Source organism: Lampetra fluviatilis, chromosome 12, assembly GCF_964198595.1.
Source record: "Lampetra fluviatilis chromosome 12, kcLamFluv1.1, whole genome shotgun sequence".
Lineage (NCBI taxonomy): Eukaryota > Metazoa > Chordata > Hyperoartia > Petromyzontiformes > Petromyzontidae > Lampetra > Lampetra fluviatilis.
Window position 1 is genome coordinate 1,189,481 of NC_136286.1, and position 24,977 is coordinate 1,214,457.

Genomic DNA, 24,977 nt, shown 5'->3' on the forward strand with positions numbered 1-24,977 from the left:
GTGTTTAGTAGGTCCCTGCATTGGAATATTTGGCCAACGCCACATGAAGATTTTAATCGCCTGGGATGAAACGGATGTAGGAAGTGATACCGATTCTAACTACAATTATCAACTTACTTTGTTATTTTACCAGGTATTGGCCACTAAGCTAAATATATATATTTTTCAGAATCGATCAATGAAAGCTCAACTAAGTGGCTTATCGTGTGGAATTGTAGAGCAGCCAAATACTCTAAACGCGTGTTTCTAAACGTGGAGAACCCGGAAAAAACCACATGACCACGGGGAGAGAGACACCGCAAACTCCAAATAAAGAGCAGACGTCAGAGTCAGTATCGAACCCACGACCCCCTGTACACAGGCGAGGTAGTTGACATCTCCAAGCCACTGCGGCGCCCCATCGCACACGCGCAGCAGCAGCAAACATCGCCCCCTACTGGCAGACTGATGCCCCAGGTCACCCTTACAAGGGAGACGACTCTGGTCTCGAGAGGAGGCGGCTACAGTGGGGTTGAAGGACGTGTACATATTGATCCTGCGCGTGAGTGGGATGACTTTGCAAGGAGTTATGATATATTTGTATGTATCCGACCGTGACACTTTACAACGTTTAGAGTTAAACATCTCGCCACTGCGGCACCGCCTCACGAGTCCGCACGCATGGGTTCACGATCCCCCCACTTGCTCGTACCCACCATCTCTAAATAACACGCGGCAAACAAGCACAGGTATACTTATATATGTATTTATTTGTGATTAAATGCAATAACATAATTGTGCTATTACAGTATACAAGAATATAGATAATTATATATGTATGTATCAAAGAGAATGTTTCGGATAAGTATATTCCATGTGGCTTGAGTGTATCCGTCGTATTAAAGTCGATCGCGGCGGCTCCTTGCGAGGCCGACTCGGTCACGGATAAAGCAGCGAGCTCCGGGTGGCAGCCGCCACGCGGGCGGGCGAGGCTGGACGAGTCGCCGCGCTCCGTAGCAGCCGGTGGAGAGTCATAAGCGCGACCCGCCAGTGCGAATCGGGACAAATCGAACACACGCACACACAGAGCACACGCACACACAGAGCACACACAGAGCACACGTGTACGAGGCGCCCGCCGAGTTACTGAGTCTGTGAGCCAGAGCAGCAATCGGTGCGCGCACGGGGTGAGGTTTAAACGTTCCAAATGGCGAGCCAGGGGTATCCCTGACTCCTGCTGATCACATTCTTCCCCGTGCTCCCTCCCTTACCACGCGTGTGGGCACGTCACGCACGCCCAGTGGCCGTACCACCCCTTGAGCCCTAAAGCCCATCGTGATGTGGCTGCTGCAGTGGTTTGTTTTTATCAGAGCGGCGGTGTTTCTCGCTGCAGCGCGGGGGAGGAAATGTGATGTTGTGCACGGTCATTCGCTGGGTTCACAAAGCGCGCCGGACTGATGGCCCTCGGGCGTTCGTGTGCACGCACAAGCAATCGGTTAGGGTCGTTCACGTCTTCGGTGGCCGAGTGGGCTAGCAGGTCAGAGCACTGAGCGAGATCCTGAACTAGAATCCAAGTAGTCAGTCGCCCGTGCTTAAACTGGGTGCATAAGAGGTTTGATGGTCTCAGCTCTGCGGCCAATGACTGCACGTAAAATAATCCCATCACATTACAAATTGGTTCTGCCGATACATTTGTCTGCATTCTAGCTCATGTAATTGAAGACGTTGGGTTTAATGTGATGCGACCAACATTAACCTCAGTGGCAAGCCGGGTGGGAAAGTGGACCGCAGGTCACCTCGAGGGACTCAGAGGGAGCTCCGTGGGGTCCGCTTCCGTGCGCCGTCCTCTACCACGTGGGGGTGCCCTGCTTCGCGTCACGTGGCACTGACGGCACCACAATTGAGATCAAGTTGGGGACAAATAAGAAACAACAGAATGTGCCATTATTTGTCTTGCTCTTGACATGGACATTTCTTATTCATTTGAGTAGAATTTTTTTTTATCGATTTCCAAACTTTTATTTTTACTCTAATAAACACTAATAAACACGAATTCCAATAACCTCCCCCCACAAAAAAAAACTGATTGTGAACCCAGTGAATGTTGCCCTCCTCTGGCAAAACGGGCCACCAGCGAATACTGCGACGTAACGTGGCCGTGTAGCAGCAACGACAGCGACGAGAGCCGTGGCAGTAGCACGAGAAGCGCAATAAATAACATAAATATATGCGGCGGCTGTGTCTGGAGCGCGTGGCTCGCAGATTTCGTACAAAACGCGAGGGAGCCGCGCGCGGGGCACGGCGCCCGGCTGGCTCGGGACCGTCCATCGCGCGCGCTCCCCACCGCGTCGCGAACGCTCCTGGGCGCCGTCTACGCGTCAACTCGGACGCCGAGAGCGCGTCGGCGATACCTGAGTTTGTGTGGCGGAGGCGCTGGGACCACCACGGAACGTGGACACGCGAACAATCGTGAATTCAATGGCCCCGGAGTTTCACGGTTGAACCCCCCCAAGCCCCTAAGGCAACCCCCCCCCCCCCTCCAGGATGAACGGGGAGGTCTTCTTCCGCTCTGGTTACGCCACCCACCGTGCTGGTTGGGCGGATTAACTTCGGCTCCGCGCCATCCCTTCGTGGTTTTTTTTAATTGACACACAACACCTTGACCACGGCATCGAACTTCGGCCTCGCTCTTGTTGTCGTTTACAAACAAACGTTGTCTTTCACGGCTGTTTTTTTAATGCTCTCAAATGTTCCCACGACGTTGGCTCTGCTACGGTATTTGATCCGGAGGGGGGTCTCCTGATGGAAGGTGTACCATGGGTGCAGCGGGGGGAGGGAGGGTTGAAACCGGGCGAAACGCTGGAGATTGGATTGGGGGCATGGTCATGGTAAGGGCATTGGGCAGTTGCCGGGTTCTGGTCACGAGTAAGGTGAGTGTCTGGTGAGATCGCGTGAGTCGAGTTGGGGTCACAAGTAAGGTGAGTGTCTGGTGAGAATGCGTGAGTCGAGTTGGGGTCACAAGTAAGGTGAGTGTCTGGTGAGATCGCGTGAGTCGAGTTGGGGCCATGAGTAAGGTGAGTGTCTGGTGAGATCGCGTGAGTCGAGTTGGGGCCATGAGTAAGGTGAGTGTCTGGTGAGATCGCGTGAGTCGAGTTGGGGTCACAAGTAAGGTGAGTGTTTGGTGAGATCGCGTGAGTCGAGTTGGGGTCACGAGTAAGGTGAGTGTCTGGTGAGATCGCGTGAGTCGAGTTGGGGCCATGAGTAAGGTGAGTGTCTGGTGAGATCGCGTGAGTCGAGTTGGGGTCACAAGTAAGGTGAGTGTCTGGTGAGATCGTGTGAGTCGAGTTGGGGTCACGAGTAAGGTGAGTGTCTGGTGAGATCGCGTGAGTCGAGTTGGGGCCATGAGAAAGGTGAGTGTCTGGTGAGATCGCGTGAGTCGAGTTGGGGTCACAAGTAAGGTGAGTGTTTGGTGAGATCGCGTGAGTCGAGTTGGGGCCATGAGTAAGGTGAGTGTCTGGTGAGATCGCGTGAGTCGAGTTGGGGTCACAAGTAAGGTGAGTGTTTGGTGAGATCGTGTGAGTCGAGTTGGGGTCACGAGTAAGGTGAGTGTTTGGTGTGATCGTGTGAGTCGAGTTGGGGTCACAAGTAAGGTGAGTGTCTGGTGAGATCGCGTGAGTCGAGTTGGGGTCACGAGTAAGGTGAGTGTCTGGTGAGATCGCGTGAGTCGAGTTGGGGTCACGAGTAAGGTGAGTGTTTGGTGAAATCGCGTGAGTAGAGTTGGGGTCACAAGTAAGGTGAGTGTCTGGTGAGATCGCGTGAGTCGAGTTGGGGTCACGAGTAAGGTGAGTGTCTGGTGAAATCGCGTGAGTCGAGTTGGGGTCACGAGTAAGGTGAGTGTTTGGTGAGATCGTGTGAGTCGCGTTGGGGTCACGAGAAAGGTGAGTGTCTGGTGAGATCGCGTGAGTCGAGTTGGGGTCACGAGTAAGGTGAGTGTTTGGTGAGATCGTGTGAGTCGAGGTGGAGCCATGAATAAGGGGAGTTTCTGGTGAGATCGTGTGAGTCGAGTTGGGGTCACGAGTAAGATGAGTGTTTGGTGAGATCGCGTGAGTCGAGTTGGGATCACGAGTAAGGTGAGCGTTTGGTGAGATCGCGTGAGTCGAGTTGGGGTCACGAGTAAGGTGAATGTTTGGTGAGATCGCGTGAGTCGAGTTGGGGTCACGAGTAAGGTGAGTGTTTGGTGAGATCGCGTGAGTCGAGTTGGGATCACGAGTAAGGTGAGTGTCTGGTGAGATCGCGTGAGTCGAGTTGGGGTCACGAGTAAGGTGAGTGTCTGGTGAAATCGCGTGAGTCGAGTTGGGGTCACGAGTAAGGTGAGTGTTTGGTGAGATCGTGTGAGTCGAGGTGGGGTCACAAATAAGGTGAGTGTCTGGTGAGATCGCGTGAGTCGAGGTGGAGCCATGAATAAGGGGAGTTTCTGGTGAGATCGTGTGTGTAGAGGTGGGGTCACGAGTAAGGTGAGTGTCTGGTGAGATCGTGTGAGTCGAGGTGGAGCCATGAATAAGGGGAGTTTCTGGTGAGATCGCGTGAGTTGAGGTGGAGCCATGAATAAGGAGAGTTTCTGGTGAGGTCGTGTGAGTCGAGGTGGGGTCACGAGCAAGGCGTTGGGGGTCCGGGCTGCGAGCAGGGGGAGGGGCTGTGTGGGGTGGACGCCCGCCCGCCTGTGTCGTCTCTGCACAGTTCTCCGTGGCTGTGTTCCTCTCGCGCGACTCTAGAGTCGTTAGGCTTCCAGTGAACTCGGCTGACCTGTCCAAGCTAAATGAATCTGATTCATACCCACCAGTTCGGTTGTTGTTGTTGTTGTGCATGTTGTTGACCGTAACACAATCCCCGCTCGTGCCGTTCCGCTCGGATCTCACCCCACTCAGTCGCTCCCCGTCGACTCATCCTCTCTCTCTCTCTTTGTGTTCCGCACTAGCGAGGCGGCGGGGGGGGGGGGGGTCATGTCTCTCACTGCTCCCCCCTCTCGGCTGCCCTGAGTGCTGCGCACGGTGGTTTCCCATCCGAGCAGCATGCAGGCTCAGCCCTGCTTAGCTTCCGGGATGTGATGAGAACGGGCGCGTGTCGGGGGGGGTCAATTGTCCATTGTCCCCCCCTCCCACCCCCCACCGCCTTCAGTGGGGCCACATCCACGAGTTGGGACGACTGCGAGCGCCTCCCCCTGGCCGCGGAGCCAGAGGACGCGCAGAAGCGATGACGGCGGAGAGGCTCTGGGCGGCGCTGTTGTACAGAAGCGCGCGGTCGGTGCGCGCCTGCCTCTGATTGCAATAAACTCACGCGCAAGAGATATCCGCCTGGAGAGGCTTCCTCGTGTAAAAGGCGAACACGATTGTTGTGAGCGAGCAGCTGTTGAGGTTGGCACGACGCACGAGGAGCGGACGCCTAGGTCGACTCAGCCACAGGGCACTCACCCTGTGGCTGAGTCGACCGAGGTAGGGGGTAGCCCACGACGACTTTGGGTCGATACCATTGGCGACTGACCCACTCGAGGTGGTTCGGCGTGCGAGTGAACCCCCCTCTCTGCTGCTGGCGCCATCACTTGATCGGGTCATGATTGCGTACGTGCGTGTGCGTGTGTGTGGATACTGTTGGTGGTGATGATGATGAGGGTGGTGTGCGGTGGTATGTGGCCCGAAACGCGTGGTTGAGGTTGAACGTCTCTTTTCGTCCGCATTTGAACGTAAAGTCTGCACGAGATTCAATTCCCAACAACGAAAACAAACCGCTAGCGAGGTCCACACGTTTCAAAGTGTGAATGAGGCTCGGGGAAGTGAGCTCCACACACAACAACAACAACGACAAACAAACACAGGCAACACACCGCTCCTTGGTGTCGAACTTTGACCACGCCGAGAACCCCCCGGAGGGAGACGGCGCCTACGCCGCGCGTGTGGCTCCGTGCGTAGCGCGCGCCTGCGGGAACGCCGAGTTTGGAAGGGGAAAATATCTCCGCGGATTTTAGATGTTTTCTTTTGGTTCGGCCGCGTTTTTCCATCAAATATCGGCGGCTGAAACAAAAGAAAATTCTCAGTTTTCCGCCCCCCATCCCCCCACACGCGAGGAGGAGGGGGGGGGCTCCCGTTGTCGCTCCCGTCGCGCCGAGGTAGAGTTGGTGTCGAGGTCGCGCGAAGTGGCGACCTCGATAAACAGTGGGTCAATGATTCCGTGTCCCAGTGTCACGGTGCGTCTCCGCATCGCGGTACACGTTACTTCCTCTGTTTCTTCCCCTACTTCCATAGAGATAGAGAGATAGCAGCTTTTTGTAAATCTACAGTCTACGATCCTCTATAGCAGCATCACGTAAGTGTGGCGTACGCTCTTACATTGCGTACGATTTCAAAATCCCAAACATCTGCATCGCCAAAGCTGGTGATGTATTTGCGTATATATACTATATATATAGTGTGCGTACGTGTTGTTATCGTAAGTTATCGTCCCCAATGATCGTATTCGAGTCAAGTTACGTTTCATTGGCTACTTACTACCGATGGGATATGATTATCGGGAACATTTGTCACCTCACCTCTGACCGATGGGCTAAGATAATTTTCTCGTAATTTTTTTGCGTTCAGATTAGGGTTAAGTATTGGGTTTTCATTTTAATCGGTGCTCTCAACATCTCTTGGGGACCCATCACTCGCCAAACCCAACTCTTGGCTCGAGGTGACCGCGCGTGGTTCACTGATCGGGCCCCGCTGTGAGAAGCTGTGTTCCCGTCGCCATGAGATTGAGCGGTGGGGGGGGGGGGGGGGGGGCGGTGTGGCGCATGCACGATCTGGAGGATTGCGCATGCATGTTCACACGCCGATGAATCCGTCTCCTCGGTCGGGTTGGTTTGGCACATCCCAGGGCTTCCAAAATCCTCCCTCCACCTGCCACCCGATCCTCACTGCCCACAGCACAGTGCGTGCATGTCGCCACGTTGACCAATCACCAGGCGCGTGTAGCGTGCACATGCGCCGGTATTCGGTACGCACGGAAAACCACACCGCGGTGGGTCGCGAGGACTTTGTTTAGAATTTGGGAAACCCTGGCATAGATCCTGGTCGAATGGACCGAGAAACGTGGGGTGGGGGGGCGTGGGAGGTGATGGGCGGGGTGGGGGGGACTTCTCTACTGGGAGCTTTTGCCAGATTTTGGGTGATGGGCGCCTGACGCTCCTCTGCGTCCTCCGTCTTTACCCCCCTCCTTACCCCCCTCCCTTCCACCATCCCTGCTTCCCTCTTTCCCCCCCTCCTTGGCCCCCTCCCTGCCCCCCTCGCTCGCCTCTCCCGGAGCGGGCTTGCCCGGGTGTTGTCGTCGCGGGGCGCTGCCCCCCAGCATCTGCGCCAGGGCGGAGGCGTGCGCCTTGCCGAGACGCGCCGAGAGGGCGCGGCGCACGGCGGCCGAGGTGGCGTTGTCGCACGAGAAGAGCGCCCGCAGCAGCTCCAGGTAGGGGCTGCGAGGGGCGGGGGGGGAAGAGGGCCGAGCGTCACACCGTGCCCCCCACCACTCACACCGTGCCCCCCACCACTCACAATCACATCGTGCCACCCACCACTCGCACCGCGCCCCCCACCACTCACAATCACAACGTGCCCACCACCACTCACAATCACACCGTGCCCCCTCCACTCACACCGTGCCCCCCTCCACTCACACCGTGCCCCCCACCACTCACAATCACATCGTGCCCCCCACCACTCGCACCGCGCCCCCCACCACTCACAATCACAACGTGCCCACCACCACTCACAATCACACCGTGCCCCCCTCCACTCACAACCACACCGTGCCCCCCACCACTCACAACCACACCGTGCCCCCTCCACTCACAATCACATCGTGCCCCCCACCACTCGCACCGCGCCCCCCACCACTCACAATCACAACGTGCCCACCACCACTCACAATCACACCGTGCCCCCCTCCACTCACAACCACACCGTGCCCCCCTCCACTCACAACCACACCGTGCCCCCCACCACTCACAACCACACCGTGCCCCCTCCACTCACAATCACACCGTGCCCCCCACCACTCATACCATGCCCCCCACCACTCCCACCGTGCCCCCCACCACTCACACCGTGCCCCCCACCACTCACACCGTGCCCCCCACCACTCACAATCACACCGTGCCCCCCTCCACTCACAACCACACCGTGCCCCCCTCCACTCACAACCACACCGTGCCCCCCACCACTCACAACCACACCGTGCCCCCCACCACTCACACCGTGCCCCCCACCACTCCCACCGTGCCCCCCACCACTCACACCGTGCCCCCCACCACTCACACCGTGCCCCTCACAACTCACAATCACACCGTGCCCCCCACCACTCACACCGTGCCCCCCACCACTCACACCGTGCCCCCCACCACTCACAATCACACCGTGCCCCCCACCACTCACAATCACACCGTGCCCCCCACCACTCACAATCACACCGTGCCCCCCACCACTCACAATCACACCGTGCCCCCCACCACTCACAATCACACCGTGCCCCCCACCACTCACACCGTGCCCCCCACCACTCACACCGTGCCCCCCACCACTCACAATCACACCGTGCCCCCCTCCACTCACAACCACACCGTGCCCCCCACCACTCACAACCACACCGTGCCCCCTCCACTCACAATCACACCGTGCCCCCCACCACTCATACCATGCCCCCCACCACTCCCACCGTGCCCCCCACCACTCACACCGTGCACCCCACCACTCACACCGTGCCCCCCACCACTCACAATCACACCGTGCCCCCCTCCACTCACAACCACACCGTGCCCCCCTCCACTCACAACCACACCGTGCCCCCCACCACTCACAACCACACCGTGCCCCCCACCACTCACATCGTGCCCCCCACCACTCCCACCGTGCCCCCCACCACTCACACCGTGCCCCCCACCACTCACACCGTGCCCCCCACAACTCACAATCACACCGTGCCCCCCACCACTCACACCGTGCCCCCCACCACTCACACCGTGCCCCCCACAACTCACAATCACACCGTGCCCCCCACCACTCACACCGTGCCCCCCACCACTCACACCGTGCCCCCCACCACTCACAATCACACCGTGCCCCCCACCACTCACAATCACACCGTGCCCCCCACCACTCACAATCACACCGTGCCCCCCACAACTCACAATCACACCGTGCCCCCCACCACTCACAATCACACCGTGCCCCCCACCACTCACAATCACACCGTGCCCCCCACCACTCACAATCACACCGTGGCCCCCACAACTCACAATCACACCGTGCCCCCCACCACTCACAATCACACCGTGCCCCCCACCACTCACAATCACACCGTGCCCCCCACCACTCACAATCACACCGTGCCCCCCACAACTCACAATCACACCGTGCCCCCCACCACTCACAATCACACCGTGCCCCCCACCACTCACAATCACACCGTGCCCCCCACCACTCACAATCACACCGTGCCCCCCACCACTCACAATCACACCCCCGGCGTCCCACTGCCTTCATGCTCTCGGTTTATTTACCCGCTTCACTGACCCCCTTACCAACAGAACTCTTTCGTGGCTTTTGACTTCCTCACAATCTGTGGACCGCGGCGTCGCGTTCAAACATTGCACGGATGGATTCGCTCATCTCTACACGAACATGAACACTGGTGAATCGGCCATTAACATCGCAATAAATAGAGTTCGGCAGAGCTCTGGAGGGTGATATTTGGCGCCGACTCCCTCACTGCCTGGCTACCGTCCCGGTAGTCTGTGATTCCCCTGATTCGCTCTCTCTCTTTGTGTGTGTCTCTTCGAGAGAGCGATTGCACAAATTGCCATTGTATATTCACGATCCAACCACAAGTAGAAGATAAAAGACGGCCCCACTGCCCGCGACTGCGGAGCGGAGCGAGCAATGGGCAGGCGCGGGTCACCTGCTGACCGCCCGCCAGGGCAGCGCCAGAGGCATCCGCCCAGCAGCTCACAGCCAGCGGCGTCGCACAGCTACAAGGACCTGCCCATCGACGTGTCGCCTGCGTCGCTCTTCCACAAATCGTTGGCATCTCTCAGCAACGCGCCGACACGGAGGAAGAGAAGAAGACGTGCAGCGTGTTCCCCCCCCCCCCCAATCTCTACCCCCCCCCCCAGCTCCTCTCCCCAGGGTTCACTTACCCCTTGGGGAGCGCGGTGGGGGGCGGCACGGACAGGGCCATGGCCTCGGCGTTGGGCCTCGCGGCGGCGCACAGCTCGTGTCGGTGGTAACACTCCCGCTGCAGCTGCAGGGACAGCTCGCTGAGCGCCGAGCACTTGCGCTGGTTGCAGTTGAAGCGGCCGCGCAGCCCTTGAGCCATGCACTTCAGAGCCTCCTTGATGAAAGACTTCCCCTGCGTGGCGGAGGGGTGGGGCGTGGTGGGGTGGCGAGGGGTTGAGACAAGCACTCGGGCAACCGTTCGTTTCATTGTTCAAAATTTCAATCGGTATCCGAATGTCTATTCATACCGCAGGAGAAATCCGATGAGCTATGAAGGTCTATTTCACAGACGTCCAGTAGCGGCGGGTCAGAAAGCCACAACAACAAACAATACAACAAACGGTTGGAAGATATAAAACAATCACTGAAAATAAAAACGTTAATAAAATAAAGTACATAAGTCCAATTTGCAAAAGTCTATCAATTCCTGCCGGTTTTCAACAATAAATGCCAGCTTGGACAAGGCAGCAAAACAACAACATCAACAACAACAGTTCCAGACCACAGCAAGACAACAACACACAATCAGTCCCTCAATAACATTACACGTAGTGGCATACATACACGTACAGCGATATATGTATGTGTGTTGAACTTCTTTCGCACCGTACGTAGCCAACCGTGCTAACCGGCGGTGTGTAAAAGGCGACGTTTTTGGTGCATGGCGCTTCTTCGTCAAGCGATATTATCAGTCGATCAACGAACGAATTCCTCCCTAAGCAGCTGCCACCAAGCACCGGACGGAACACGATCCATTTGAGTGAATGAGTTGAAATTGCTACCCCCGCCCCTCCACGCCCATTGCCGATCCGGGAATCACGAATGGCACGAGCGAAGCAGTGAATGAGGCGAGGCACGTTAGATCACACCCCCACCCGCGCCTGTCCCCGACACGGCCTGTGGGGTGGCGATGGATGTGCTGAGAGTTGTGGCGACTGCTGCTGCTGCTGCTGCCAACTGGCGCTATGAGAGCGGCTGGGTTCGGGTTTCACTCGGGAAATAGTTTGCGAGATACAAAAAAAAAACTCACAACATCCCAACACACACGCTCACACACACACACCTCTCTGGGCATCTCGGCAACGATTACGGCTCTACCACTGCAGAATGATCGCCTCCATGATCGTCGTATTGGTCCATGGGGGTCTTATTGATCCATGAGCGTTTTATTGATTCATCATCGTTTCGTCGATGTGACCTGAGTCGCGCTGGTAAAGGAGTCGCGCGATCCCGACTGCTGCGTCACGGTCCGGATTAGAGAGCCGCGCATGCGGGAGGCAGGAGGACATTTCTGCAGCTAGGAGGGCTGTGAGTGTTATATGCTGGCTGTGGTATGTGTTGGCTGTCTATACTATGTGTTGGCTGTGTGTTTTATGCTAATTATGCTATGTGTTGACTGTGTGTGTGTATATTGTATGCTGGCTGTGATATGTGTTGGCTGTCTATACTACGCGTTGGCTGGCTGCTCTCTGCTTTGGCTGCCTATACCATGTGTTGACTGGGTGCGTTTCACGTTAGCCGGGGGAGCTATTTGGCTCTGTGCTCTGTGTTGACCGTGCGTGCGGTCACAGGTGGGAGGAACGGGGGAGGCTGGGGGTGAGCGTGGGGGGTGCGGGAAGGTCTGTTTCCGTGTTTTCCAAATCAGCGAAACATTTCAGCAACCCACACCAGATCGCAACACGCCTCGTGCAGGGAAGAGCCGACGACACGCGGTGTCGCGGGGTGCCTGCGTGGCCTGGAGCGGGCCGGAGTGGCGTCATTTTCCGCACGGGGGTCTTCAACATAAAGGGATCAGCCGCGCCGTCCACATGGGGTCAAGAGCAGCAGGGACTCCGCGCGCTCTAATTGCGTGGCTCCGAGGGCACCCGGGTTCGATCGCTCGGCAGCCGGCGTCGCGTGAACTTCTCTACGGATCGAAACAACGACGCTCGCCAAGGTTGACCGCTGAAGGGGGGGAGGGCCTGCGTGGGCAGCCACTGGGAACGCCGTGGGATATTATCGGTGGCCGCCAGAGCTGCTGCGATCAGAGGCGCAGTGAGTCGATGGGTGGACGATCGCGGAGGAGTGGCCGGGCGACTCGATGGGCGCACAGTCGATGGGTGACCGTGTGACTCGGTGGGTCCCTGTGAAGGGACGCGCTTCGTCCCCGTGCCTGCGGAGACTACCTAATGCTCGGGAGTGGCGGGGGCTGCGGATGAGGTTGGGGAGAGAGGGAGGTCGCGGGGGGAGGGTGAGGTGTGTGGGGGGGGGGTAGTACCTGCACGTCGTACATGTCCGCGTGTCGCACCAGCTCGGCGCAGAGCGCCTGCAGGCCGGGGCCGTCGCACGTGGTGTTCTCCAGGCACGCGAACGCGCCGCACCCCGCGTCCGCAGCCGCCACCAGACACTGGCCAACCTCCACTGCCGGGGGTCAGGGGGTCACGACGGCGCGTGGACATGGCACAGCGAGAGGCAACATTAGCTGTGGCGTGTGGGGAGGTGGGGGTTGGTGTAACGGGAGGGGAGTGTTGTGATCCGACGCCTTTGGAGGCGAAGGTTGGTGGTTTGCGTCGACGTTTGTGAATGCGCAGAGCTGTTTGGGGCTGCGAAGTGGCCAGTAAATGAGAGTGAGGTACAGCAAGTGGGCTCGGGAACCGGCCTTGCGGAAACTTCTACGAAGTCCCAACCCAGCGTATGCCTGCGGTTTCTCTCCGGGTACGCCGTGCCCCTCTCAAATTCCTCAAAAGAAGCCTCAAGACCCAGCGAGGCTTTTTATAGATGAATGCGCGTTACATGACGATTACTCGTCCTAGGCAGAGGGAGCGTGCGGATGGGGGATTGGTGGATCTCCATCCCCCAGCCCCCTCCCCCCCCCCGCCGGTGTTGTAGTGGTTCAAATCTCACAGGGTAGGAGTCGTCTGTCAGTGCGGTCTGTAAGTGGCGCGTCGCGTGATGTAACTGATGATGATTATGTATCCAGTCGTCCTGTAGTGGCTTGCGAGCTGTGATTATGTAATCGGTGGTGTCTGGTCCTGGCCACTGTCGGCTGCACGAGCCCCGAGTCTCGTGACTCGGGGCTCAGGGCGCTGAGCGGCGCCACACTGTCCGTGGTGACCTCCCACGCAGCGTTCACACACAGCGCTCACACACAGCACTCACACACACACAGCACTCACACACACACAGCACTCACACACAACACTCACACACAGCACTCACACACACACAGCACTCACACACACGCAACACTCACACGCAGCGCTCACACACAGCACTCACACACGCAGCACTCACACGCACGCAACACTCACACACACGCAACACTCACAAGCAGCGCTCACACACAGCACTCACACACGCAGCACTCACACACACGCAACACTCACACGCAGCGCTCACACACAGCACTCACACACAGCACTCACACACGCAGCACTCACACACAGCACTCACACGCAGCGTTCACACAGTGCTCAAACACAGCACGCACAAACGCGCAGCGCTCACACACAGCGCTCACACACACGCAGCGTTCACACACACGCAGCACTCACACACAGCACTCACACACACGCAGCACTCACACACACGCAGCACTCACACACAGCACTCACACACACGCAGCACTCACACACACGCAGCACTCACACACAGCACTCACACACACGCAGCACTCACACACACGCAACACTCACACGCAGCGCTCACACACAGCGCTCACACACACGCAGCGTTCACACACACGCAGCACTCACACACAGCACTCACACACACGCAGCACTCACACACACGCAGCACTCACACACAGCACTCACACACACGCAGCACTCACACACAGCACTCACACGCAGCGCTCACACACAGCGCTCACACACACGCAGCGTTCACACACACGCAACACTCACACACAGCACTCACACGCAGCGCTCGCACACGCAGCACTCACACACACGCAGCACTCACACACACGCAGCACTCACACACACGCAGCACTCACACGCAGCACTCACACACAGCACTCACACACACGCAGCACTCACACACAGCACTCACACGCAGCGCTCACACACAGCGCTCACACACACGCAGCGTTCACACACACGCAACACTCACACACAGCACTCACACGCAGCGCTCGCACACGCAGCACTCACACACACGCAGCACTCACACACACGCAGCACTCACACACACGCAGCACTCACACGCAGCACTCACACACAGCACTCACACACACGCAGCACTCACACACAGCACTCACACACACGCAGCGCTCACACACAGCACTCACACACGCAGCACTCACACACACGCAGCACTCACACACAGCACTCACACACGCAGCACTCACACACACGCAGCGCTCACACACACGCAGCGCTCACACACAGCACTCACACACGCAGCACTCACACACACGCAGCGCTCACACACAGCACTCACACACGCAGCACTCACACACACGCAGCACTCACACACACGCAACACTCACACACAGCACTCACACACAGCACTCACACACAGCACTCACACACACGCAGCGCTCACACACAGCACTCACACACGCAGCACTCACACACACGCAGCACTCACACACACGCAGCACTCACACACACGCAACACTCACACACACGCAGCACTCACACACACGCAACACTCACACACAGCACTCACACACACGCAGCGCTCACACACAGCACTCACACACGCAGCACTCACACACACGCAGCACTCACACACACGCACCACTCACACACACGCAACACTCACACACAGCACTCACACGCAGCGCTCACACACGCAGCACTCACACACACGCAGCACTCACACACACGCAGCACTCACACACACGCAACACTCACACACAGCACTCACACGCAGCGCTCACACACGCAGCACTCACACACACGCAGCACTCACACACACGCAGCACTCACACACACGCAACACTCACACACACGCAGCACTCACACACACGCAACACTCACACACAGCACTCACACACACGCAGCGCTCACACACAGCACTCACACACACACAGTGCTCACTCACAGCACTCGCCCACACACAACGCTCGCACTCGTCTCTCACACGGGCTTCACGCGGCACTCGCAATGAACACGTGGATGCACGCGGCATCCACGCGGCCTTGCTGAGCGCTCGCCGCTCGCGCAGCCACCTCAGACGCAGCGCGCTGCAAACAGAGACCGCGCCAACACCACGCCACACTCCCTGTCGTGCTCGAGGACGATCGCCCTCAAACCCTCACACAGGCGACGCGAGCTCGAGCCCAACTCGCTTCGTCGCGACATCGGTAGCGTGGCATCCCATCGCCACGCATCGACATCTCGTGGCATCACGTGACGTCCCACCGCATCCCCGTGGGGCGCGCGGGTGGTGGCGGTGGCACGGCCGCGTGGAACCTCGCCGCCTCCTGCGCGCCGCTCGTCTCTCGCGTGCCTCTGTTTGGGTTTCTTTCTTCTGTGGCCCCCAGAAGCAGCCCCCCCCCCCCCACCGTTCCACTCACCGCCCCCACCACCCCCCCCCCCCCCCCCTTATCACCACCCCGCGTCTTCGCTGAAAAGCTTCGCGCAGATAATTGGGGCTCCTCGCCATGGCAACGTCCAAACGTTTTGATTTTTTTGACAGGAAAGAAAAGGGCGAGGGTGCTGCGGGCTGCAGGAGTCCCACGCTCTCTTTGTTTTGAATCGCGTTTTGCGTTGAGAACGGCGCCGTGAACTCTAATTGAACGATAAGACGAGCTCCCCCCCCCCACCTCCTCCTGCACCCACCCATCCCGGGACTGCAGCTCTGCAAAGTTCAGATAAACGCGAAAGGTGAATCGGAGGGCACGCGATGTTGAGAACGCGTTGGCCTTCCTGCCTAGCTAATTGACCTCTGTCGTGCAGCCGTTTCTGAGATGGAGGTTATTTTTCCCTCCGCGTTTGCTTCTCGTTCCCCCCACCCCACCCCTGTCCTTCGTTTTGCGCGAGCGCGCTGCTGTTTGTTATGGGGGTGTAGTTTGGGGGGGGGCGTGACAACCGCAGGAAACAAAACTCATCGGCAGCCCCCCACCCGACCCACCCAAAGCCCGCTACCGCGTGTCGTGAGAGAACATTGTTTATGGAATAAGGAGGGAATTTGGGGGGGGGGGTTCTTTAAAAAAACACAGAATTGGTTTTGGAAACCTCTTCCTGTGTTTCCCAAAAGCGACCGCGTATCCACGGCGAAAGGACAATGCAAGTGAGCCCCTCGCTGCGAGTTGGGTGCTCCAGGTTGTAACTCGAACGTGCCCAGCCCCCGCAATGTTCTTGCAGTGGGGGGGGGGGAGCACCAGCCGCACGGAGGGATCTGGGAGGCCGGAGGCAACATTCCACGTGGGCTCCGTGGTGGGATCCTCTTTTTGTTGTGTGATGCCGAGGACAAATGACCTCTTTCGCTCGCTTCCTACCTCTTCCTCTGGACGATCCTGGAAATAACCGCCGAATTTCTTAATTACCGCTGGTGATTAGACCTAATTGATTAGACCAAGTCGAATCAAACCGGGTTTGTGAAATCAAAGTCCACGAGACTGTCTAGACAAGGGGAGCTTCAACCAGAGCGTATTAAAGTGGTGTTTATTAGACCGATCCACGACTAAATCGCCCAGAAAATTGCTGGCGATGTATATCCCGTGGCCCGGGCAGGTGCGGAGAGGCCTTCATCCAGCAGTGGAGTGACAACGGGCGATATGCGTGCGCGGTGAGTCCGGAGCCAATGGCACGAGGGTTGATGAGGCTCGGCTTCACGAGTCCAGGATTCACGACACGAGGATTGAATAGGTCAAGGGGTGAAGGTGAAGGGGAGCATGCCTGCAATTGCTCGCTCATGTCACTGATGAATGGAGGGCCTCCACTGGCTAAGGGAGAGCTCCACATGGTATTTGGTCTACTCTTCCATACTGGGGAGGCGTCTTGGCAGAGGAACGTTTGAATAGACCAGGTTTACATTAAAAGCGAGATGCTCAATTCCGTATGTTGTCTCTGTGCTTATACCATGGGCACCGCGGTCTCCTGTGGGTTGTGTTTGTCGGCGGCATTGGTTTTATGCAAAAAAACTGTGAACCGGTTTCAACATTAAGCCGAGTCAGGCTTGCTTCAACCATCTGGCTGGTGGACAGATGGTTGGATACGAACTCTAGTTAGACGCAAACCCATGTAACACTTTAACGTCTGTGAATAATGATACAACCCATCTCATCGGAAACGTGTGTGCAGGCCGGACGACCAACGATTGTCTTAATATAACGACACAATGGCCACAGTTCCAGTGCTTGTGCGCTAGTGGTCTTGCTTAGGCTGAAGACTCTTGCACCTGCAATGCGGCACACCTCTGCGTGTTGTTACAGCCATATGATACGTAACACCACGTCACAATCAGATGCCCCCCCCCCCCGAGACGCATTTCTGGCAGGCGATTCGATTAAAATCCACCTGCTGCTCACCCTCCACCACCCCTCACTCGCGTCCCCCGGCTCGTGGTTCAGAAAGCGCTGTGCTGCGGGGAAACGCGGCCTCGTGGTGGAGGGGAGAGCGTCAGGGAGAGCGTCAGGGGGAGCGTGAGTTAGCGCGATGGGAGTAAGACGTGAGCACAGGGAGAGGGAGAAGAGAGGGGGGGGGAGGAGGAGATGCGAAGAGAAGAAGAAGAGAGCGCGGGGTGAGCAACGGGAGAGCGTGAAGGGGAGGAGGAGGAGTGTGACTGAGAGCGTGGAGAGTAAGTGGAGAGCATGGGGAGAGTTCAAGGTTGACATCAGAAACCAGGAGCGCGGCATCATCCATCCCCATGTCGAGAGGATGCATTCGTGGAGTCTCTGGGCGTGAGCTGTGCGCTGTCCGCATCATGGTCACGCTGGGGCCGCTGAACGGATCGCTCGCTGCACCGTCCTCCAATCCCTCTGGCTGGTGGACACCGATTGCGTGCGGTCGGTGAGAGACGAAACGAACCAGGCAGGCAGAGAGCATGTGTCTCTCCGTGGGTAGCTTGCAGTGCCAGAGTTTCTCTTTAAGCGCGAGGTGGGTCCGACGGTGTGGAACGCCTTGGGCGCGTCTATTGGGAGGCACCTAACGCATCTGTTATGCCCCAGCGCTTTGCCAACAGTCTGTGATATTTATAGGCGCGCATGTGGTGCTGCCAGTGTCGGCTTTAAAACTGAACTCGTCCTGATGGACTGACCTAGATATGATCAGCAGAATGCAGTCTCGGAAGACGGGTCGCGAGATGACCGCTGTAACGGATATCGACCTGAGATCTGCTGCTCCCGTAATAGGCGCCAGTTTTTGGAATTGGAGTCACCAAGTGCACGCTGCCCCACGCGGTGATGCCACCGCCGCCGCCGCCGCTGCTGCTGCTGCTGCCGCTGCTGCTGCTCCTGCTACTGCTGCTGCTGCTCCTGCTACTGCTGCTGCTGCTACTGCTGCTGCTACTGCTGCTGCTGTACTTGACGAGTTCGCCTAGGACACCGCCCGAGTCCGCGTGAGGCGCATGCCTTGCGAAGCCCCCCACGGGGGATCGAGTCGCCTGCTCCCGTCGTAGCGTCGGCTCAGTGGTGAGGGAGGCGAGTGGGTGAGGGAGGCGAGTGGGTGAGGGAGGCGAGTGGGTGAGGGAGGCGAGTGGGTGAGGGAGGCGAGTGGGTGAGGGAGGCGAGTGGGTGAGGCGAGTGGGTGAGGGAGTCGAGTGGGTGAGGGAGGCGAGTGGGTGAGGGAGGCGAGTGGGTGAGGGAGGCGAGTGGGTGAGGCGAATGGGTGAGGGAGGCGAATGGGTGAGGGAGGCGAGTGGGTGAGGGAGGCGAGTGGGTGAGGGAGGCGAGTGGGTGAGGGAGGCGAGTGGGTGAGGCGAATGGGTGAGGGAGGCGAGTGGGTGAGGGAGGCGAGTGGGTGAGGGAGGCGAGTGGGTGAGGGAGGCGAGTCGGTGAGGGAGGCGAGTGGGTGAGGGAGGCGTGTGGGTGAGGGAGGCGAGTGGGTGAGGGAGGCGAGTGGGTGAGGGAGGCGAGTCGGTGAGGGAGGCGAGTGGGTGAGGGAGGCGAGTCGGTGAGGGAGGCGAGTGGGTGAGGGAGGCGTGTGGGTGAGGGAGGCGAGTGGGTGAGAGAGGCGAGTGGGTGAGGGAGGCGAGTGGGTGAGGGAGGCGAGTCGGTGAGAGAGGCGAGTGGGTGAGGGAGGCGTGTGGGTGAGGGAGGCGAGTGGGTGAGGGAGGCGAGTGGGTGAGGGAGGCGAGTGGGTGAGGGAGGCGAGTGGGTGAGGGAGGCGAGTGGGTGAGGGAGGCGAGTGGGTGAGGGAGTCGAGTGGGTGAGGGAGGCGAGTGGGTGAGGGAGCCTCAACACTGCCCACAGACTCAGCACTGTCCCTGTACATGAACCTCCTTCCGCCCCATCTTAAAGCCTCTCCTGTTCTCCATCGCCCATTCCCTCCCTCTTCCCTCCCTCGCCCCTCCAATCTTTCCCGTCCCTCCCCTCCCCTTCCTTACATACCCTTTATCGCTGTCATTCATTCCTCAATCTTTGTACGCCAGTGTCAACTACTACATCATTGCATTCTGCCATCGTTGTGTGAGCTATGTTAAGCCCCTTAAATGAATGCGCTCTAGATACACATATAATTAGATTAGATTTTTTTAAAAACACGTGGGTATCACCCTGCGATTCGTTATCCGTGGAGCCACAATTGTCTGCGCGTTCCAGCAGAAGGCCACGCATCGCCAGGGCACCTGCTCCGTGGGGGGCCTTGGTGAGCACCTTGGCAGCGATGATGCGGTGGGGAGATGTTGACTACCTCGCCTGCTATACAAGAGCGCGTGGGTTCGATCCCTACCCTGACGCCTGCTGTATATTTGGAGTTTGCGGTGTCTCTTTTACCATGGTCGCGTGGATTTTTTCTCCGGGTCCTCCGGTTTACCCCCCCCACACACACACACATTTAGAAACACGCGTTAAGAGTATTTGGCTGCTGTAAACTTCCACGCGATGAGACACTTCGTTGAGCTATCATTTGTCACCAGGTCGCTTCTGATAAAAAAAAATGAAGAACTACATAGCTCAGGTGGGCCTCACCTGGTAAAAATAACACATCGTTTAATCGTTTAGTAGAGTCGAGCTGAAGCCGCTTGGCCACCCCGCGCCGCGTGTCGCCTCGTCCCTCCGGAGCAGCCGCTCCACGAACCCCGCGCTCACGGTGCGGCCACGGCTCGGCTGGGTGTGTGGACGTATCGGCGACGCGCCGCGATGCGCAGTCGACCTCGATGGGGGGTGGGGTGGTTAGTCAATTTGTAGGACAACTCGGTGCCTCCTACTGCTATGGGATCGATTATTTTAGTGCGAGCAGTATCGGTATTGGCTGCAGTGGTGGAGAGGGGAAGGTGGGAGGAGGTAATGCAGTTCCTTGCTGAGACACCTCGCGCCCACACGGGGACAGACAGCTGCCCCTGGGGGTGCCCCTTCTCCCACGTGTTGAGATGATATGCGAAGCGTAGCAGCACTCTGAGACGTCCGGCGCATAGGAGGGCGGCGGTTCTATCAACCGCAATCGTCGCCACTCTCGTCGACGACGGAGATACTTTTAGACGCCGCGAGCAGCAGCAGCGGCAGCCGCCATCGCGAGCTACACGGCGTTGGGCCAGACCGTGGCACGGGCCTCTGTCACGAGCTGCGCCTGCCGCGTCAGTCGCTGATTGCCCGCTGGGGGCGCTAGGCCCTCGCCATCCGTCGTGTCGCCGTGGTGAAGAGAGGGCGAGCTTAGAACGGACGTGGAGACCCGGTCGTGACCGGGTCCTCGAGTTTAAGGGCATTACACAATCGCTGGAATTGTCACGCGCCTAGTGAGCAGTTGGTGAGGAGCGGTGTCAGTGAAGGGATGTGTTAGTAAGGAGTTGATGTTAACGAGTCCGTTGGAGTGTTAGTGAAGGAGTGTTCGAGAACGAGTGTGAGAACTGGCCCCGGGTATCTTTAGAGGCGCGACCTGACCCCGTGACCCCGCACACAGCGCGTGATGCGCACGCGCATTCCGCGTCCCCCCCCCCATCCCTCCCCCTCCGCCACCACCACCACACGCGCGCGCGCCCCGTGATGGGCGTGCACGCGCTCCACGTAGCCCCTCATCATCATCACCACCACCATCACGAGCCATGCTCTATCCACTGCTGGATGAAAGTATCCCCATGCCATCGCTGTTCGTCATCGCAAGCCGTGTTGCTCCTTCTGACATTCCGCCACAAGTCTCGCCCATTGACCATTCACTGTCCCTTCCAGCGATGGTCAGAAGACCCACTGAGCCCACCCCGTCCCGAAAACCATCCCTCCACCAAACTAACTTCACAAAATAACCCAAATGACGCCCATTATCTTTAACCAGATAAACACGAAATTAAGGTCGTTTCTATCGCCACTCACCCCCTACCCTCACGTCGTCTACCCCCCCCACCTCCCACGAGGTTCGTGACGATAAGACCCCCCCGTCCTCCACACTCCCTCGCCCAGGGCGCGTGGCGCACGTGGGATCGTTCACTTAAGAGGGCACTGGCGAAGCGGAGGGTAAACTGCAGGGGACGAAGAATGACCTCGCCTCGGGGGCATAAAACACCAACCCCCCCACCGACACCCCTCGCCTCTCACATAGCAGAGTTTCTCACTTGCACGTGGCAGGTGCCCATCTCAGTTGGTTTAACTTAAGCCCTGAGCTTCCACACGCGTGGTCTGTCCCCTGGGGTTAGGGGAGCGCGCGGGGGTGGGGGTGGGGGAGCAGTGATTTTGACTGGGACCCTGCCATACACTACAATGTTGAGAGCCACTCACCATAAACCCCATTAGGATGGACGCTACAAATTCCTTTAGGAACCACGTGCATGGGGGGGGGGGGGGTTCTGAGTGAGTGAGTGTCACGGGATGGAATATCACCCGCAGCTCTTTGTGTGAATCCATCACTCGGCTCGCTCGTGTGGTTATGACAGCTCCGCGCGGTATTTGCATGTCCCACTGGCGGTGCGGGGATTCCCACGGCTAACCTGGGCTCTGTTTACATTCCGCACATCCACACAATTGTACAGATGGGAAGGTGATGCAACACCTCCACGGTGACTTGAGCAAGCGTCTCCTGACTCCCATGTACGTTCCTAAGCCCCCGTTAATATTTTCAGCGAGTCTACAGTGAGTAGTCCGTTAGGTTGTGTTTGGCTGTGCCCAGATAATAATAATGTTCGCCCCTCCGAGTTCCCGACGACACGTGCTTTTTATACGAATACAACAACAAAAACCTCCTCTGCCAATTGCGAGGACACTCAACACACTGCCCAGCTCTGTGTAGTTCTGGGGCGAGATTGGCGACCACATGATAAAAACATATTTTGTTAATTCTATATGTTATGTATGCATGCCAGCGAGATGAGCGCGCGTGCTTTATAACGCGCGTGCGTGGGAGTGAGCGCGGCTTCCCAGCTCGTTAACCGCCGCAGTTGCGCACTTGAAGAGTTTAAACGCAAACGGAGGTCGGCGCTGAACGCGTGAACGCGGGGCGCGCATCTCCGCCGCGGCACCTGTCGGCGTTCTCGCGATCAACCATCACCCTGGACTCGTGGCTCCGAGACTCGTGACATTGCTGTGGCCTCACACGCGAGTGCGTCTTCCCGAGGGATGCAAGTGGTGGCTGAGTGTCGACATGAGCGGTGGTGTCTGTGAGGCTCGACGTGCGGGGATGGACGAGTGAGCGTGCGTCGCGTCGAATGGATGTGCGGTGCGAGCGGGGGGTGGGGGGGGGTTACCTGCGCCCTGCATGGAGAGACGCGTTTTGGGGAGGCTGCCCGCACCGCCGTCTTTCTCGGCCGCTCCGTCCGCCGGGTGCGCGGTGGCCGGCGAAGGCGCCGTGGCGTGCAGACAGGCGACGAGCAGCAACAAGAGGCGGGCACGGGATGCAAACCCCATGGTTTGTTTCTCCGCTCGGAAGGCGTTCAGGGACGTGAGAATCTCGCACTGCGCGCTGCAACACTCGCGGCCGCTACTCAAAAGCTCACACGCCTCGGAACGAAAAGGACTGCGGCGAGCAGGTGGGCCCCGATTTTATACTGCGGCCCCCGGGGCGGTGGGCCCCCGACCATGGCCAAGTTTGACCACTCAGAGTGAAGAGAGAGCGGGGCGATGGCCCGCCCCTCCGCGACACCCCCCCCCTCCACATCCCCATCTCGGTCCACTTCCACCACCACCCCACCACCACCACACCGCCTCCGTGTGCCCCACCCCCCACCAGCACCAAACACCCAGAGCACGCTCACCGTGACTCCTGTTGGCGCTGGCTGTCGCGCACGAGCGGCGCACTGCAGATGAGGCGCCGGGTGGCCAACGCGGCCGTGCGGCTGTGGGGTCGCAGCGGCGTCTTGGCAGAGAGAGAGCGAGCGAGCGAGCGGAGGGTCCGCGACGCCGTCGAGACTGCTACAGATAGATGCAGCCTCTTTGCGGGGAGGGGTAAGGAGAGGCGGGAGGGAGGAGGGAAGTAACGAAGTGGACAATCTCCCTGCTCCCTCCCCTCCCCTCCGTCCTACCTCCCCTCCACGGCCGACCTGACATGCGCGGCTCCGGTTTACCTTGGTGAGACGCGACACCGCGCGGGCGACCCAATGAATGAACGCGTGAAGCGAGGAGCGAGGACGTGGATTCACGCGTGCAGCAGCAGCTGATAACGATCCTGACGGTGATGATAATGAAAACCACCCATGATAATGTTTAGAAGCGTATACATCATGATGATGATGATCACAATCTTCATCACGATCGTCCTCGTCGTCATCAATATTATTAGATGTTGCTGCTGCCCGGCGTAAGACGATCTTCCTTCCGCGGGATATAAATAGCGGCGCGCGGCGCGTCCTGCTCAACGCTCTCTGCGCCAGGAACCCCCGCGGCACGAATTTGCGGGGCCACTCGAACATCGCCCAGTCCATGGGACCCGACTCCTTGCTCAGGGGGGTGAGGGGCGGAGGATAAATGTGGGAAGGCGGGGGTCCCAGTGCTCAGGCAGGACTCCCGTGCCGCCTGGGATCGGTTTACTGCCAGCCTGTCCACGCGCACGCGGGGCCCCTGGGCTGGGATTGAGGAGCAGGAGGAGGAGGAGGGAGTGTGACCCTGGGGGGGGGGGGGGTGTGCACGGCGAGGCCCTCAGCACCGTAGTCCTGTGGACGCTTGACGTGACGAGTGAACACACCGCTCACAGGGTGCTCGGGTAGAGCACGCGAGTTTGGGGATAGGTTTAGGGCTAGGGTCAGTGGTACGGCTGACGATAGGGTCCAGTAGACTGGAGTGGATACTGTGAGAGGTAGGATTTGGTGGGTTAGTGTGGATATGGTGAGGGGTAGGAATAGGGTCACGTGGGTTAGTGTGGATATGGTGAGGGGTAGGAATAGGGTCACGTGGGTTAGTGTGGCTATGACGAGGGGTAGGAATAGGGTCACGTGGGTTAGTGTGGCTATGACGAGGGGTAGGAATAGGGGCAGGTGTTAGTATGAATAAAGTCATTGTGAATATCTGTTCATTGAGAACTCAACACTGCCCGCATGTGCCCTTTCTTAAAAGTCCTGAGGCTTCCTAGTTTCTTCAAGGCACATTACCGTGAAGTTCCGTCGCCGTCTCCAAGTCAGTAAATATTTCCACCTTCTTAGTACTGACTTAGGGCCACTGCCCGAAACGTTAGCCTGTCACATAGGTGTACGCGGTGAGCT

General features: G+C 58.4%; 1 protein-coding gene across 1 annotated transcript; it reads right to left on the reverse strand.

Moving 5' to 3' along the window:
* Nucleotides 1-828: 828 nt before the first annotated feature.
* LOC144935262 (uncharacterized) lies at nt 829-24,203 on the reverse strand. Its single transcript, XM_078861832.1, has 7 exons — nt 24,139-24,203; nt 23,538-23,618; nt 23,031-23,299; nt 12,529-12,671; nt 10,193-10,404; nt 7,303-7,474; nt 829-1,864 (listed from the first exon to the last, which is right to left on the reverse strand). The coding sequence occupies exons 1-7, from the start codon at nt 24,201-24,203 to the stop codon at nt 1,772-1,774; spliced, it is 1,035 nt and encodes a 344-aa protein (XP_078717958.1). The 3' UTR covers nt 829-1,771.
* Between the last annotated feature and the right edge of the window lie 774 nt (nt 24,204-24,977).

Bases quoted from the DNA above. Each gene is read 5' to 3' on its own strand.
- LOC144935262 (XM_078861832.1), bottom strand. From the start codon at position 24,203: ATGGACTGGGCGATGTTCGAGTGGCCCCGCAAATTCGTGCCGCGGGGG. The intron at 7,475-10,192 runs GTAAGTGAACCC...CGCCCCTCGCAG, and splicing joins CCCACCGCGCTCCCCAAGGG to CCCCTACCTGGAGCTGCTGC. The intron at 1,865-7,302 runs GCGAGCGAGGGG...TGGTGCCGTCAG, and splicing joins GCAAGCCCGCTCCGGGAGAG to TGCCACGTGACGCGAAGCAG.